Raw genomic sequence first — 16,927 nt, forward strand, 5'->3', positions numbered from 1 at the left:
CTCAAGCTGTCCTGTTTTGCATGAGCTAGTTTAATATTTATAGAAAATAGAACTAAGATTCTGTAGCTATAGGGGAGGAACAACAACCTGAAAAGATGGATGTCATTCCAGTTACCTCCAGCTAGTGCTTGAAAGGTTTAAATACTCACTGGAAACAAGACTTAAACCCAGATGAATTAATTCCATGTTCATATAATCTCTCTCATGCAATCCTGCCAGTAGTTCCAGTTGTGCCAGAAAGAGTCCAGTGTTATTCTGTCTCCTCCCTTATTCTTCCCCCACATCCCAAATACCCTGGTACACAACTACATACCACAGTACAGTAAATGTCTTACTCAATTTTAGACACCACCACACCGATTACAGAATTGCATAAAATACTGGTTCTTGTAGGCCATCTAGTGGGAAAAGCAGAATACTTCAGAGGAAACCATTTCAAACTTTTCCTTCTTAAAAATGATTTAACATAATCTGCAAGACACATGGGGTTACCTTGCCGATCAATGGATGTTTTTCCCACACAGCAGCAAGCAAGTTGATTAGGCTCATAAGCCAGACTCTCAATAAGCTGAGAGTATGGCCACAGGCTCCTCTTCTTCTCTCTCTCTAGCTTTAATTGTAAAAACATTAGAATTTCTATCTGAGCAATGAAAAACCATATTATACATCACTCAAAGCAGAGAGAAGGTCTAATGAAACTCCTTTAAAACAAAATTTTAAACCCTCTATTGGGTGACTGCTAGCTCATTCTGGGTTCCTATAGGTTGCTTCTGACTGGAGAACATGATAGAAGATACCATGTATTATAAGCAACAGACAGAAGTTTCCATTTCACTGAACACTGCAGACAGCAGTTTCTTTGCTTATGGCTTTCAGAGCCCTGAGAGCCCCACCAGTGCTGCAGCCTCTTCCCGCCTTCATAGGGGTTTGGCTGCCCATGGCACAAGCAAGCTCTGACACTCTTGCTCCTGGGATGAGCCTGCTGTGAAAAGGCTGTATGACAATGAGTTGTGGGTGGCCTTGTTGAAAGCTCCTGCCCCTTGGCTCAGCAGCCACATTTAAGCTCAGGCCCTGGGCATGGGTCCCAGCCTGAGCTGCGCTGTGGGTATGTCTGTGCCCGGCCACGGATCTCACTTATCCTGACCCTGGCTTGCTGTAAACCATAGCAAGCAGACACAGTTTGTAACCTGTACAGTAACCTCCTGATTTGTGACTAACATAGATGGAAACAAAAAGACAATGACTATTAATGCTTTATCCATGGCATCTAGAAGAGAAAAAAGTACACACGTGCTGGAATAAAAGTTTATTTCATGTATCATAGAAAAATCATGCATATCATCAAGTAGGGATTTATAAGATAAAGGAAAGACACATATGTATTCATAATATATAAACTGCTCTCACCATATTACACAAAATGTTACTTATAGTTACACACTTAGGAACTAATTACTACCATTGCTGTTGGCAGAGATTTCACTTGCAAGATTGATCCCTGATTTTAAGGCTAAAAGCTGCCCTCCTTACTTAGGCAAATTCTTTGAGCTATTCCAAAGAACTCAGCCTGAACAAGAAGTAGAAGAATGGACTTGGTTTGTAAGTATCGTAGCTGCTACATTTATATGCAACTGTAGAGTGTAACCCTCTTTTTACACTTGGTTCTACTCAGGAGTCAGCTAATTTCCTGAAGATGGCTGATCTGAAAAATGTAAAAATAAGCTGTAATATCACACATTTAAGCTTGTAACTACCTGGAAGTATTTTTCCGGTAGACATAGCTAAAGTTCCCTTACAGGTTTGGTTTTTTTTATCTGACGTATTTCACATTCTCTTATGCAGTTGCTTCATGATAAAGAATAAGTTAGAGAGTGTCTTACTTGAAAAACCTGAGAAACTTACCAGATTTATTCAGATACGGTACCTGAGAATACAAGGTTCTACAAAACAGAGCTGAGGTATAAACCTGAATTTTTCATAAACTCCAAATCCCTACTGATGTTAACAACAATTTTGAAGCTGCGCTATAGAAGATTGTCTCAGTTCGTTTTTGGACACCACACAAAACCACTGAACAAAATTTTCGCTAAGCGTGAAGCAAGGTAAAGAAAAAAGGTATCAGTGCATTGCATGCAACTGCTATTATCACATTACGTTGCTTTTAAGAGGTTTCTCACATACATTCATCTTTTGTTTGAATTCTAGCTGCACTGAGCTACCCAACAAGACAGAAAGAAACTATTGTCTTTACCAAGTTAATAGGAAACTACCTCTTGACTCCAACTGAAAATTCTATCCAGCTACGGGAAAAGTCAGACTCTTTAGAGAAAAAATTAGGTTTACATTCTTTTAAATACAAAACAATGAATGTCTGATCTCACATCTGACATTTACTCTCAACTCCCAGACATATTCTTGGAGGATATATAGAACTGAATTGAAAGTGGAATCAGCACTTAACTATGACCTCCAAACCTACTTATTTTATTTGATGTTTGCAATGCTGACTTTACACTGCATCCTCATATTTAAGAAGGCCTTACAAGGTATAAGGACTCCAAACAATACTGAATGTACAGGAGAAACAGTTTCACAGATTGGATATAATGTGCTTCTTAGGCAAAAACATCTTTTTGCTATCATGCCTCCTTACTCCATTTTTGAAATGACAAAAGATCCCTGGCAAGAAATTGGTTGCATACACTTATTTATAACAAATCCAAGAGTCTCATTTGTTAAATCATTTGAAAAGGACAGGATTTTACTAAGCAATACATCTAAGTGTCTAGTGCTATCACAGTTCACAACATTTTACAAAGATAACTCTCATATTTTAAAATATATGAAAGCTTTTCCTTAAACTAAAGGTGATTACTTCAAAGTTTATAAGCATAATCAAGTCCTCTTCCCTGGAAAGAAAAACGCACTTTTCTGCAGCTTGTCTTAAGGTGTGATCCAAGACGATTATTATGGTATTGAATGTAAATTTTTATATTAATGTTCCAACAGTGCAGAATAAATCATTGTAAAAGAAAACTGTTCTGGCTTTCTGTCAATATATCAGCTTAATTACACAATGCCGGCAAATAATTTCATTTATAAATAACAACACTGCACCTTTGACAAGATACACTGCACCTTTGACAAGATACTCAATCAAAAAAATAGGTTTGCTGAAATGCAGAAAATGTTCCTGTGTAAACTGGAGCATAATTATAAATCAATTCTTTTGTTTCCTCATCTTCACTGGGGAAATGGTGCAGGCTCTTCCGGGCTGTAAAACATTGTAAAAGTACAGATCACTCTACTGTCATCCTCCTCAACAATATCTATCTTGGTAAACTAAGTTATTTTGTGTAGCATAACAGCAAATGGAATTACAGTAACTTCTATGTGAAGAACTGTGAAGAAATATCTTCAGAAAGCTAGTTATAGCCTAGTTTATTACTGGAGAGGGAAAATCTAAAGCCAAGACTGTACAGAAATAGGTATCCAGGAAATATCGGCAGTATATACCAGAAATACCAGTATTACTACACTTGTAACACTGAAATAAATGCATCAGAGTATCAACCTACTGAAAGTATCACACTGGCAACCCCACACAAGTTAAAGTTAATGATGGATGGATACAAAAATAGTATTTCAGCAAAATGGTTTAGTTATTAATTTGTCACAGATGAGTGTATTTTTGCCAGCTGAGAATAGTTTACATTTTTTACCCTATGGCTTATTTTCAAAGTTAAGGAAGACACTCAACCTTTCATCAGCCAAAAACATCAATTACTCATCACAAAGTTATGATACGAAGTACTTAGTATGAGCAGCTTATTCTTCTTTACCTTCCCAACAGATTGAGAAGCTAATGAATAATAACTTTTAATTTGGTAGATGAGATGGGGGGTAGACACATACAGTTGGCTGAAGCAAGTTTGTTCTATAGAATTGAAGGTCAACAGATCCAAAAGCTAGTGACATAGTGTGGCACTATGCACAAGCAGAGTGCCACATATGTATATGTGTAAACATATACAACAGAACTCGCACTGTGTCTTAACAGGACTTACAAGCAGAGTTGGCACTTGTTTTGCCACACTTACTTCAATAATGGCCTGAGCAAGCTTACTTCTATTGGTAATACAGTGTGCAAAGAGATACTAGGGAGAGTAGTGAGCAAAACCAGAAAACACACTGCATTGTAGTATTAAACTACAAAAGGAAAAAGACTCATACTGTATTTTCTCCTTTTTTCCCCTGCTATTTTTGTCTTAGTCCACCATCTCATAGAATCATAGAACAGTGTGTGCTAGAAGGGACCTTAAAGGTCACCTAGTTCCAACCCCCCTGCCATGGGCAAAGACACCTTCCACTAGACCAGGCTGCTCAGAGCCCCAGTTCAGCCTGGTCATAAGAATCCTATCAAAATTCCTAAAACACAGGAAGCTTACAGATACTGATAAGGAATTCTACATGGTTGTGCTACCTTTTCACAAAGAGGACTACTTTATGCAGAAAAGTGCCCTGAATTTGTACGAAGTGCAACTTTTATTTCTACACTCTCAATGACTAGGTCAGCATAAGTTGTATTTCTTTAAATTACTGTCTACTTTCTCCAATTAGGTGACTCTTTTGATTAGAGATCAAGTCTAGAGACCAAACTCGATTAGCTTAAAGATTATGTTCTTCATAGTGCCAATCAATCAGGTAAGACAATTTCATAAATAGTAGAATGGTTTCATAGGGATAAATAAAGGAATAAAGTTTGATTCCTTCAAATACTCCTGTATTTATATTCTGTTTATTTATAGCAAATAGACAAGAAGTGTCATAAAATATCAAAGTGTTATGCACTAATTACGTTCAGATTCTTAAGGTATAAACAAACAAATTAGTGCCTCTGTAAAATTAAAAAACTTTTTGTGCTGTCTATAGTCTACTACTGTTGGGCACTATATTGCACCCCTTTGACACATCTATATACTGGCCAAGTAGTATTTATAATCCTAATGACATGCATTTTTGCAAGCAAAATTGAGAAGATATTGAATGACTATAAGCCAGTTTGGAACGGAAGAAACCTCTGGAATTATGAATGGAGTACTTTTTTTGTTTTATTGTCTTTGTGAAAGGGAGGTCAAAATGTTACAGTGATATTTTGAAATGGCAGAAAGTCACAGCACAATGTTTTAGAGCCAGCCTACTGAAAAGAGTTTGTGGAATGCTTGGCCTTTTGATGTCGCTTTCACTAAGCCATTCTATTTCTAGTATCCCTTGGTTTTTTATAAGCCTATAAAGCTTGCAGTCATCTTCTCAGAAAGCTGTATGAGGTACTGAACTTTGACAGCTGAAAAAGAAGTCTGCTGTCTTCGAAGATTTTCACTAATGCTTCACTCTGCCCCCCACATTTATAGATAATAAACTTTTTACCTTCATTAACGAAGAAATCAGCCATATAATATGCTGCTCTTACAGCGGATGGGGAATGTGGAATGCCTGGAGAATTCTTCCACTCAAAAGGATTTTTCTCTGGATGCCACTGCAGGCTATAAATTGGGTATTTGTATGCTACAACAAAACACAAAACACGTAAGCAAGGTATATCCCTTAAGAATTATGTGCTTAATCTTACTGCAAAAGAAATTCAAAGGATGAGCTACAAATATGCCTCACTTATCAACAGTTTCACAAAAGCTTAAACAACAAGTTGAAATGCTGTTAAAATCACAGTAGAACTGAAGGAAAATAAATGGATGTTGTAAAAGGAGCGTCTCATTCCATGCAAGAAAATATTTGTATATCACTTTTTTGATTATTCGTTTCAGAATTAATATATATATACACACTAAAAAATCATAATACAAGTGTATCAGTCTCAAAGCTTCCTATATGCTGCCAGCATCACTCAACATTCAATATTCACAGCCACACAGGATGCCAGTTCCATGGGAGAGATCCAAGACTTAGTATCTCCTTGAAGGCCCAGTCAATCAAGGGGCAGCTCCCATCTGCTCTGGCCAGGCTTGATCCATGCTGGGGAGTCACTCCTTAACTTTCTTACAGAGAACAGCAGCACAGCAGCTGATGACTGCTCTGTGATAAACTGCTTGCAGGCAGGGATGATGCCTGTCATTAGCCTAATCAGGTTTGCTGATCAAAGTGCTATTCTTCTCTTTTGGAGGACAGCCAGTATGCCACACAGAAGAATCCCATTGGTGACAGTTGGGCCTTACTGTAGGGCTGTTAGTGATGCACTGATCAAGATAAAGCACTCCCTGAAGAGCTAAATTGTTTCTTGAGCTGAGCAAGCCTAGTGCAAAACAGACAACATAAGGCAAGTAATGCAAAAGGCTTTTGGAGGAGTGCAATTACCAGTATTACCACTAAAGTAATGAGGGATGTTGCTATTCCCTCAGCAGCCTGAATTGCTCTTCCCATACAGTAAACAGATAAAGAGCATCTAGGGAAGGCAAGCCTAAGCAGACAGATGGAAAGCAAGGCGCAGCAGAGGCACACTGCACTGCAGAGGCATTAAACTACTACAGGACAAGGGCTGTGCAGTTCACATCACAGCACTCAAATATGCCAGTGCTAAAATGTAATAGCATATTTGGAAGGGGAACAGCAAGTGAGAGAAGTAATTAGGCTCACAGTTATGTACTCAAAAGACAAAATATCCCAGCAAACAGAGTACGCTCCTCAAAGCCAGAGCACTGACAGAGCTGATGCTCATCCTGCTATTCTAACAACTTGCAACATGAATTAACATCAATGCCACAACACCTCTAAAGAACTAGTTTTTTACAGTCACAGTTTCCAAAGCAAATTAATTTCCCTACCTTCCATGGTAGATATAAACTCCACTTCATCATCGGTGTTAGTGGTCAGAACATTATAGAAATTACGAAGCTTCTCATTATTTGTGAAATTCTGTGATAAAGAAGGGAGGAAAGGTGTTATTTGCTCATTTATTTCTAGTTTTAACAAAACAAATGTGTTTGTATGCAGGAAATAAAAAGATCAAATACCTCCATGGAGAGGCTCCACATATGGAAGTTTGATGTCAATGGCTCAGTAGCAAATGCGTGTAATACATCATCAGGGAAATTCCTGAACAACCTACTGTCTTTTGCAGCTATTACAAAGAAAAAAAAATGAAAAAAGGATATTGTCCATTATCCAAACTGCTATCAAATGGAGTAATATACTGAACAGAAGACAATTAATAAAATGCTGCATTAAAATAAAACGCTGCATTAAAATAAAACTTTTTTGGTAGTAAAGCTTTATTATTTTAGAATACGTTGCAAGAAAAATCAGTGAAATAACTACAACAGATTTCCAATATGCTGTTACCGCTGTCTTGACTCAGAGAGGATCCAACTTTGCCACCTAAGTTCTCACTAAAATAAGCATCATTATTTGATGCTCATTTCCACTCACAATGAGCACAAATGACAGAATTTGTGAATGCTACATGATCTGCAGATGGACTACTCATAAAGTAAAGGGTAAAGTATCCACAGAGGCTACATTTTACAAGTGTTGCTGAGTGCCACAGCTCTGTCTTAAGAGATCTCTCTGATTTCAGTACTGTTCAAATGAGACAGTAATGCTAACATTCATCATTAGGAAAGATGTGATTTGAAAAATTTAAAATCACCTTCTCTCCTAGTTTGATACGTTCTGAACCTGTGAATTTTGTTCAACCTGGCAACAAAAAGGGCCCTAAATGGACATTATTTTTGTAGGTCCAAATTATCAAATGACTCAAAGAGCCACAACTGTGGTTTTTGCTGGCTGCTGTTGGTTTCAAATGGCTTGTGCTCATATCTCTGCTTTAGAAGTGACAGAGTTGCGCTGACTTTCTAAAAATCATCAAGGTAACTTAATAACAAAGAATTTAACAAGACAATCATCAGAAACCTCCCGAACATTTACCCCTGAATATTTTTCATGAAAATATACCACCTCTCAGCAAAACTCAGACATGAGATGTAATGAATTTTTCACCTGAGGTAAAGTTCAGAGGGAGTGAAAAACCATTTGTCTTCGTATTAACAAGTAAAACTTCGCCACTTGTGAGATACGTAAGCTCTTCGTGTCCAAGACATGTTCCCCATACTGGGAAATAATCTCCGTTATCATTAGCCTTCAAAATAAAAGTAACAACATAAGGAAAAAGTAATGAAAGTTTACAGAAAAAAGACTGACAAGAACTTCCTACTCTTTTCACTTTCTTTTGTGTAGGTGAGAAGTATAACTACTACAGTAGTACAAATTGCTACTAGAGGAATTATAATAATCCTATCGAAATAAGCACAGATTCCCTTAGTTTTTCTCCCAAAATATGAACACTAAGGGATAATATACACGTGTGTTGAAGCAGCAAAAGCCTAATGTTAATACTGATTTGCTGTTCTGTTCTACGAATAAGTAATGTTGAGAGAAGCCTAAAGAGAAACCACAAAATGGCAACATTTCCATAAAAAGGACAGTCATTAGAAGGAACACAAATGAGTCCGTCACTATTTTGAGAAAAAGCCTATCCATTACAATTCAGACTTTTATATGAAGCATGCTATGATCACATAGCAAGGGACTTTTGCAACATCCACAGGCTCATGCCCACCCACCTGTATTAGGAAAACATGAATTCTACTACTAACATAGCTACAGTCTTAAGTGACATACTTCTAAATTTGGTTAACTAGCAGGTTTGGACCTGTGTTCCAGAAAGAGAAAATGTGAGTTTAAGCAACACTAAAAAGGGGTAATCATTTTGAAAAGCACAAAAATTGGCAGATTAGTGTGAAAACAAGGATAAAAAAAAGCAAAAAGGAGAAAAAGAAAGAAAAAGAGAATACAACTAGTTTTTCCTGTCACTTAACTAAGCACACTGCATACATGCAGTGGAAATCTGCATTTTTATATGGTTTATACCTGATAGTAAGCACATGTTAGAGACTGCGACATGTTTCAGAACTCCTGTTTTTGTGAAATCTGAGTAGTCTTTCTTAACTTGATTCTATACATTTTAAAGTTATGCATACCAGAACACATACACACACACACACACCCCCTCCTCGCCCCCAGAGAGCTGCTGTTCAAAGCCATTTTTGAGAAAGCTGAAATGACAGGCTTAGAATAAAAGTGTTACCCTATTGCATTTCTGACAGTATGGTAATAAAAGCCCAGAGAAGTACTTCTCAGAGCAAGACATGGAAAACATAGAGAAGGAAGGCTAATAGTACTGCAGTCTTCGTGACCACCTGCCACGCACAGCTAGGCACAGGACTTACGTGAAACACAGACAGTGGAGTTGCAAGTGAGGACTAAAACCACTGAAGGCAAACAATAAACTACAGTTTAAAAGCAATTACTAATAACACATAAAGATTTTTTTTTAAATGAACAATAGTATGGAGGCTAAGCATGTATTAAACAACACCCAAGACATCACATTTTAAAAACTAATTTAAAAGCTGGAAAACAGTATTTCATTTAGGCTTTTGCCTAGTTAGTAAAATTCTATTGACTTGATTGGAGATTAGCATTTTTCATCCTCTATTCATATTACAGCAGAGCCAGATCAAAGTAATTTCTCGTTGTGAACACTGGCAAATGAAAAGGACCTGACATATGCTTCAGGAAAACATAAAATTCAGTCCTAGCTTACCTTAGCTTAGTAAAACTACCAATATTTTATAGCATTAATTAAATCTTGAAAGATGAAAATCAAAACACAAAATCAACAAACAGCAAAGAAAAAGAAAAACCCTGGTTTGTTAATAAGGGTTACCTATGATGAACTGAAAATTATTTCCTGCCTTTCATTCACTGGTAGTACACACATCAGCTAATGAATCTGCCTCTCTGACCATAAAATGACATAGGCAATTCAGTTATCATTGTGAAATGCAAACAGAATTTCATAATAGTGCAATAAACCACGAGAAACCCTTGCCCCAGTACTAAATACCAAGACACAGGCTGCAGTTCACACAGTGAGCAGTTCCAAAGAGACAAATGAGATTAACTGTCTCACATAAAAGTGAGACAGTCCTTGCAAGACTCAGGTTTAAGGTAACAGACTAACAACCACCATGAACAAAGACAAAAGAATAAAAACATTGGTGTCATGGGGACTGAAGAGATGGGAACTTAATTACTGAGTTGTATCAGTGACTGGTCCTGTGACTGCCACCGTCTGTGCTTTGCTTGCTTGCTGTTGGAAAGTTGGCAGCAAGGGTAGAAGAGGAATCCCTCACTGCCAATGAACACTTCTACCACAGTAACAGTTTAAGCACTACTAATAACTGCCTTTAGAACTGTGCAAAGTTTTCCAAAGTATGGTTTTTGTGACAATTTTAATCAGTGTTAGCTGAAAATAAAATAAAGCTGGTAAAGAGGGAAAAAGGAAGAAAATGTATGTTTTTATTCAATTTGAATACAGGAGATTCTTAACAAATCACAGGGATTGTATATAAAGCTCAGTGCATCTCCATGCCTTTCCACAAAGCAAGTTTTACCTCAAAATGTGTGCTTTGTATCTGAAACTCTTCTGCTCTAAGAGAATTAAACTTTTAATAAGGATTTGGAGTCTTCCTGATGTTCTTTAAAAGAAACGGTTTTCTCAGAAATTCAAATCTTTTCTTAATAAAGCTAATGATCATATAAACATTTAGAGATAACTAATACAACCTCTCAAGTACTCTTCCCACTACTTTTGTATGCTATATATTAAGCTAGTGTTTACTTTAAAAATCTGCTATATTAAAGTTACCAATGCAAAGAAATAGGTAAAGTGGTATAAGGTGCTAATGCAGATCCCTCATCTGCACTTCCAAAGATATATTTAAATCTACTTAGAGATAAGGTAGAATAAAGGTGTTTCACTTGCTGTAACATATACATTAAGGGAGGCCTTAGTGTTATGTTATTGCAAATTGGTTTATTTGAGAGTCACTCCAGAATTCCTTCTGAGCAGAAGAGGGTGTCAGAAGTCTGAATCTTAAGCTGCTAAATGACTTTTTTTTTAATGCAGAAGCAAGAAGTGAGCTACCTATTTTCAGGCTTACAGTTAACACATTGGATGCCAGCGCAAAACTGAAAAATATGAACCTGTCATTTTGATCTCTGAACAGTGACAATAACAAGAACAGACTGTTCCTCAGTAATTACCTCTAACGCCTTGTGGTAAAATATCTTAGCAACCCTCGCATATTCTGAAGTCTTAAGATCCACACCACCTCCTGGAAAAAGTACCCTGAAAGGCAACATCCAAGAATACGATTAGCAACAGTGATAAAACCAGAATGCAGACAACATACACAGAGAAATGTCTGATAGCAGTTTTAAGGGTACGATTCAGGTCTAGGTTTCAGAAGTCTATAGACAGGCATCTATGCTTCCATTATGGACAGCAGGGATCTAGTCAGGAAAGTCACTGGAGATTCAAACAGGTTTTCTAGAGCAGATACTGGCAGGTAGGTAGGTTGAACAGCCTTGTCAGCTCCACTGACTAGCATTCCATTAACTGTGTGACTTTGGACAGCTAGTGCACACGCAGATAGCTAAGTTTAGGTGTTTAGTCTTTAACTGAATCATATCCTAAATCTTACTGTTCTTCCATTGAAGAATGGTTATTACCACAAAGTAGTGACCAAGCCTACTGCAACATATAGAAGAGAATAAACAGAAAATACATAAAACATACAAATTTCAGCTGGTATACAAAAAGGTTGTATGCCATTTCTCTGTCAAGTCCTGTCCTGACTCTTAGCTGGCTCTTACTACCCTTTAAAATTCTGGCCCAAATCTTAATTCATCCTGTTCAGTTTCATTAAAGAACTGTGGCCCTGGTAGAGTGATCTTCTTATTGCAGATAATACAGATCAAAAAGTTCCTATTAAAAAGAAAAAAAAGTAAATTTGGCCATAACCTTTGGTCACACAGGATTCTATATAGTTGAAGACCAAGCAATCTCAGAAACAGTTTCAAAAAAATAGTGCACAAGCCTTTTCCACCACAAAAAATAATCATCAGAAGCAATTCCCTGTGTGGATTCCCAAACCCAAACACCACAAAAAAAGATTCAGTGCAGTCTAGCAGAGATACGACATGTACACATGATGACACAGAAAGTAATAAAATACCATCAAAACAGTAACATAAAATAAAAGAAGCCTCTGCTGGCTGTATCTGCAACAGTGCCCACAGAACAGAACTGGATGTGTGAGTGCTCTTCATCCCACTGCTGCAGAACCTCAGATTTACTCAAGCCACATCCACTAGTTGTTGATTTTTTACCAAAATGGCTGAAGGATTTCCTCAGCATTTCTGTGCTCTAAAAATGGCAACCTGTATCAATGAGATACTAACAAGCAGTTAGAATCAACTAACATCTCAAGTGATCCCAAGCCTTTGCAGAGCAACAGTGCTTTTAAACCGTTGTGACCAGGTTTATTTTAAGGTGAATAATGCACAGGATCATGCAAAAGCCACCAAGTGTTTGGTGGAAAAGAAGTATTCACAAAAATATAAATCAGATTACTTGCCATTGTCAACACTGAAAATTAGTACAGTTGAAGGTATTTTTAAAACAGGCTAGATTATAGATTTCTTCAGAGATCTAATTAAACAAATAAGGTGAGCCTTACCTGGAAGTGGTGAAAAATTCACTCCACCTATTCCTTTTGTTCAAACCAAAAACTGGTCAATACTAATTAGGAAAAATGATTGCCATTTTTGCTAATACAAAAAGGAAATAACCCATTAAGTAGCAATGATAATGGCTTATGACATTGTCATAAGCAGATTGAAATGCAACTACATGTAGTCCAGTATCTCTAACTGGTTAGAGCTGATGAGGTACACTGAGCATTTCAAAGGCTACCTCAAGTGTACTTTGCTATATTCATAAAATTATGTCTCTACTATAGCAAATTTCGTGATCTTAAGAAGGTAGCATTTAATAATATGAAATTTCCAACTGCAAAGAAGCAACATGAAAGATCATTGTATCTCCTTCTTATTCTAAGTTTCCATAAAAAGAGAAGTAATTCCCTCCAGAGATCTTATTTGTTATTTATACACACAGCTATACTGTGGAAGCCATTAGGTAACAGTGGAGGGCTACAAGAAGAAACATAGAACATCCTTACTCACCTACATAGCACAAACTCAACTGACAGTCACTGCAAAAACAGAAGGACATGGGAACTGGATCTACTTGCCTAACACCCTCTTCTGCATCGAGGTAGGTGATGAGGTAGAAAGAATGGAAGACTCTGTTAGTGAAAAGACCTTTTGGTAACCAAAGAGAAGCTGGTAGCCATGAGAAAGGGATGAAATTATTAATTTTGTCTCCAACATGATTAGCCACAGGGGACAAAGTGTCACTGTCTAATACTTGGTTATATATCACAAGACTGCAAACACCCAGGGGTTTAGTGCACAGGGTATGCTGTGGTACATGAGGACAGTGCTCTCTAAGGACAGCCAAAGGCTAAAATTCTGGAAATTCTACACATGCTGATTAACACTCAAGCATATGCATAAGTTTAACAAAAATATCCACGGTTTTAAGATGCTCACCTCATGACTACAAGTAGCCCAATCACATGCTATGGCCTCATATACAATCAGGGCTGTGGAGTGCAGCATCAGCTGATCTTAGTCTTCTAAAGTGCACTTTTAGCACAAGGCTAAAAAACCATAAAAGGTTTTGACTTTGCTAAGCCCACAATAAAGTCTGTTAAGGAAAGGGTAGGAACACAGACAAAATACCAAGCAAGTGCTACTAAACATCAAAATTAAGGTGACAGCTCAAATGAGGAGGAGAGAAAAATTAACAAAGAGGAAGTGGGATATTTCACTCGAAAAATTGCTAATAACTATGATGCCACTTCTGCCTGCCTGCAGACTAGCACAGGAGAATGCCAAGATGAGCCCTGGCACTGTTGCAGATTATCTGTTGTGTTCCTCAAGGAAGGAAAGGAAGCACATCAATACTGGATGAAATAATGCGCTCTCTCTCTTAGAATATATTTTCACATCTGCAGTGCCCAACACAACCTCTTTATAGAGTAGGAAGACAGTGTTCTTGGGAATACAGCAGAGCTCAAAAATGGAACTATCATGTTTTGCAACAGAAAATCAGTGCTCAAAACTCACCCGTTAATAGAGTGGAATATTCTACTATATTCTTCATCTGTAAGATTTAATCTGAAACACCAAAAAATAATTATAGAATACATATGAAATACACATATTTAACCACAAAAATATAATTGTTATTGAACAGACATAGAAAATACGTAGAAAGCATGCTTTAAACAGAATAGAATAGACCCAGTTCAAATTAATCATTTCGCTTGAAACAGCTCAGTCCATAAGACTGAAAATAGGGCCCTGTCAGGTACAGTTCAGGATTAGGTACTCTGAGACCCTTTTGCAGACACTCAAAAAATTTACCCTTTACAGGAATGGTATGGTTATTATTTCCTGCAGACTGGCAACTCCGGTTTCCAGCTGACTCCAAGAAGGGCAGAGCTGCAAATCCTGGGTCACACCCATGCACCCCCAGCCTCCTTGCCAGCGTGGCAGTATAAAAAGCAGAAAAGGGCTTGGTTTTGGGTAAACACTGCTCAGTGATAATAAAACAATCTCTATATTATCAACCCTGTGTTCAGCACAGCTCCAAAACACCGCCCCATATCAGCTACTCTGAAGAGAATTAATATTACTCCAGCCAAAACCACATAGCACAGATGGCTACATTTCTGAAGAACTGATACGCTGGGTAAAAGTAAAGTGTCCAGCTTTGCTGCATCTAACTCAATTGCCACAATTAGAAGCATCCACTTATGGATGAAGCTTCTGGTCAACAAACATTCTGAAAGTCCCACTAGCTACGTGAGGAATGTTGGCTTCTAATTCAGGCACTTAACTGGTGCTCTTATTGGACTGTGTAGATTTTCTGCAGATGTATTAATATCGTTTTTAAGTTCTGATAATTATAATTTTATCATTTGATTTCAGTGCACTTAATATTTTATAGCTAGCTGCTGGCTATGAAGTACAGTCAGTTATGTTACTTAGTCTGCTACTTTTTACCCAAAACCCAAAATACAACACATGGAGTTAGTAACCCGTAGTTTGAACAGAACAGGACTTTGGTTTCTTAAAGGAGTACTGATAGCCTTCTTTGATTCCTTGAATTCTATGGCTATAGAATGTGACAAAAGATAGTAGTATCTATGTATCTAGATATTTATGTGTGTTTGTAGGCACTAAACAGAAGACTTAAAACAGCTAACTTCAAAAACCACAGATACAAACTACAAAGGGGAATTTTACAGGTAAAAAAAATTAGTACTTTCCAAAAAAAGACTATTAACATAAGAAATATTAAAATGTACACGTCCACTCTGCTTTTATTCTGATTTCTAAAGACTCCCTGAAAACTCTAACATCTCCAAATAGTCTTTGAGGAGCAATAAACACCCAGAAAAGCAGCACAACTGCCTCCTATGTTTCTTAAGTGGTACCCTTATATAACACAATTATTATCCACTCCTAAGGATATTAAAAAATCTACCTTATTGGTACAGCTCGGGCACCAGCAGATTCCACAAATTTCACATATGAAGCTGCAATATAAGATCTTCCAAAGCCCTGGAACTCACCAAAGTGGCATTCCTGTGCCAATATCCCTGAAAGGTCAAAAGAAAATTAGCACTATACATATTTCAAACATTACACACTGAAAGAAGAATCACAGAACCAGCGAATCAGTTAGGTTGGAAAAGACCTCGGAGATCATCAAGTTCAACCTTTGATCAAACTCCACACTGTCAACTAGACCATGGCACTAAGTGCCATGTCCAGTTTTTCTTCAAACACTTCCAGGGACAGTGACTCCACCACCTCCCTGGGCAGTTCCACTCCAATGACTAATCACCCTTTCTGCGGAAAAATTCTTCCTAACGTCCAGCCGAACCCCTCCCGTGCAGCTGAAGACTGTGCCCTCCTGTCCTGTCTCTAGCTGCCTGAGAGAAGAGACCGACCCCCATCTGGCTACCACCTCATTTTAGGCAATTGTAGAGAGTGATAAGGTCACCTCCGAGGCTCCTCTTCTCCGAGCTAAACAACCCCAGCTCTCTCAGTCGCTCCTCATAAGGCTTGTGGTCTTATTAATTAATTAATTAAACTCCCATTTCCTATATGACAGGTTGCAGCGATATATTTACTGCCCGGAGGAATTACAGGCACGGAGACAAAGAGGCATCAATTACGGTGCCCCGTCACAAGGTACCGCATAAACACAGATAACCTGACGAAGACTCGGCTTCCCTGCCTAGCACCATAACTCCTTAAATAGCCTATCGTTGTTTTAAGGTTTTTTTAGAGAAAGACGTATAGCGTTAACGCTGCTTGCAACAGCTCCAACCAAACCTACGCTCGGGGAGACATTTCACTCCACCCAGAAACCGGCAGCGCTTCCCTCCCCCGGCACCCCCGAGGCGGCTGCGAGGCAGCCCGGCGCGGCCGGGGATGCCCGGGGAGCGGCCGCCCCTTACCGATGATGGGTTTGTCGTTGCGCTCCGCCGAGCGCTCCCGCAGCACGAAGGCGGGGGCGCAGCGCAGCACGGCCAGGAGGAGGAGAAGAAGGGTGGCAGCCGGACCCAGACGGAGCCCTGCGAAGCGCCCCATGGCCACGTCGCCCACGGCCAACCGGACCCAGCGGCTCCGGGCTGCGCTCCCAGCCCGGCCCGGCCCCCCGCCGCGCACCGCCCCCCGCGGCTCCCTGGGAAATGCAGTCCCGGAGAGCCGCCCCGCCCCGCCCCGCCCCGCCCCGCCGACGTGTGCGGCGCCAAGGGATGCCCTCGGTCCTGCCCGCGGCCTTTTCCTTGTCTGCGCCCCG

General features: G+C 38.8%; 1 protein-coding gene across 1 annotated transcript; it reads right to left on the reverse strand.

Annotated features, from left to right (window-relative positions):
• Positions 1–1,291: 1,291 nt before the first annotated feature.
• On the reverse strand, positions 1,292–16,764 carry GGH (gamma-glutamyl hydrolase). The gene is made up of 9 exons (XM_027748214.2): positions 16,584–16,764; positions 15,602–15,716; positions 14,176–14,226; positions 11,182–11,266; positions 8,011–8,149; positions 7,026–7,132; positions 6,837–6,927; positions 5,428–5,565; positions 1,292–3,274 (listed from the first exon to the last, which is right to left on the reverse strand). Exons 1-9 carry the CDS (start codon positions 16,714–16,716, stop codon positions 3,153–3,155), a joined length of 981 nt encoding a protein of 326 aa, XP_027604015.1. The 5' UTR covers positions 16,717–16,764; the 3' UTR covers positions 1,292–3,152.
• Positions 16,765–16,927: the final 163 nt, after the last annotated feature.

Source organism: Pipra filicauda, unplaced genomic scaffold (genome assembly GCF_003945595.2).
Source record: "Pipra filicauda isolate LSUMZ 115617 unplaced genomic scaffold, ASM394559v2 scaffold138_size1969278_pilon, whole genome shotgun sequence".
Taxonomy (NCBI): Eukaryota; Metazoa; Chordata; class Aves; order Passeriformes; family Pipridae; genus Pipra; species Pipra filicauda.

Bases quoted from the DNA above. Each gene is read 5' to 3' on its own strand.
- GGH (XM_027748214.2), bottom strand. From the start codon at position 16,716: ATGGGGCGCTTCGCAGGGCTCCGTCTGGGTCCGGCTGCCACCCTTCTT. The intron at 14,227-15,601 runs GTAGATTTTTTA...TTGGTGTTTCAG, and splicing joins GCCCGAGCTGTACCAATAAG to ATTAAATCTTACAGATGAAG. The intron at 5,566-6,836 runs GTAGGGAAATTA...GTTTTGTTGTAG, and splicing joins GTTTATATCTACCATGGAAG to CATACAAATACCCAATTTAT.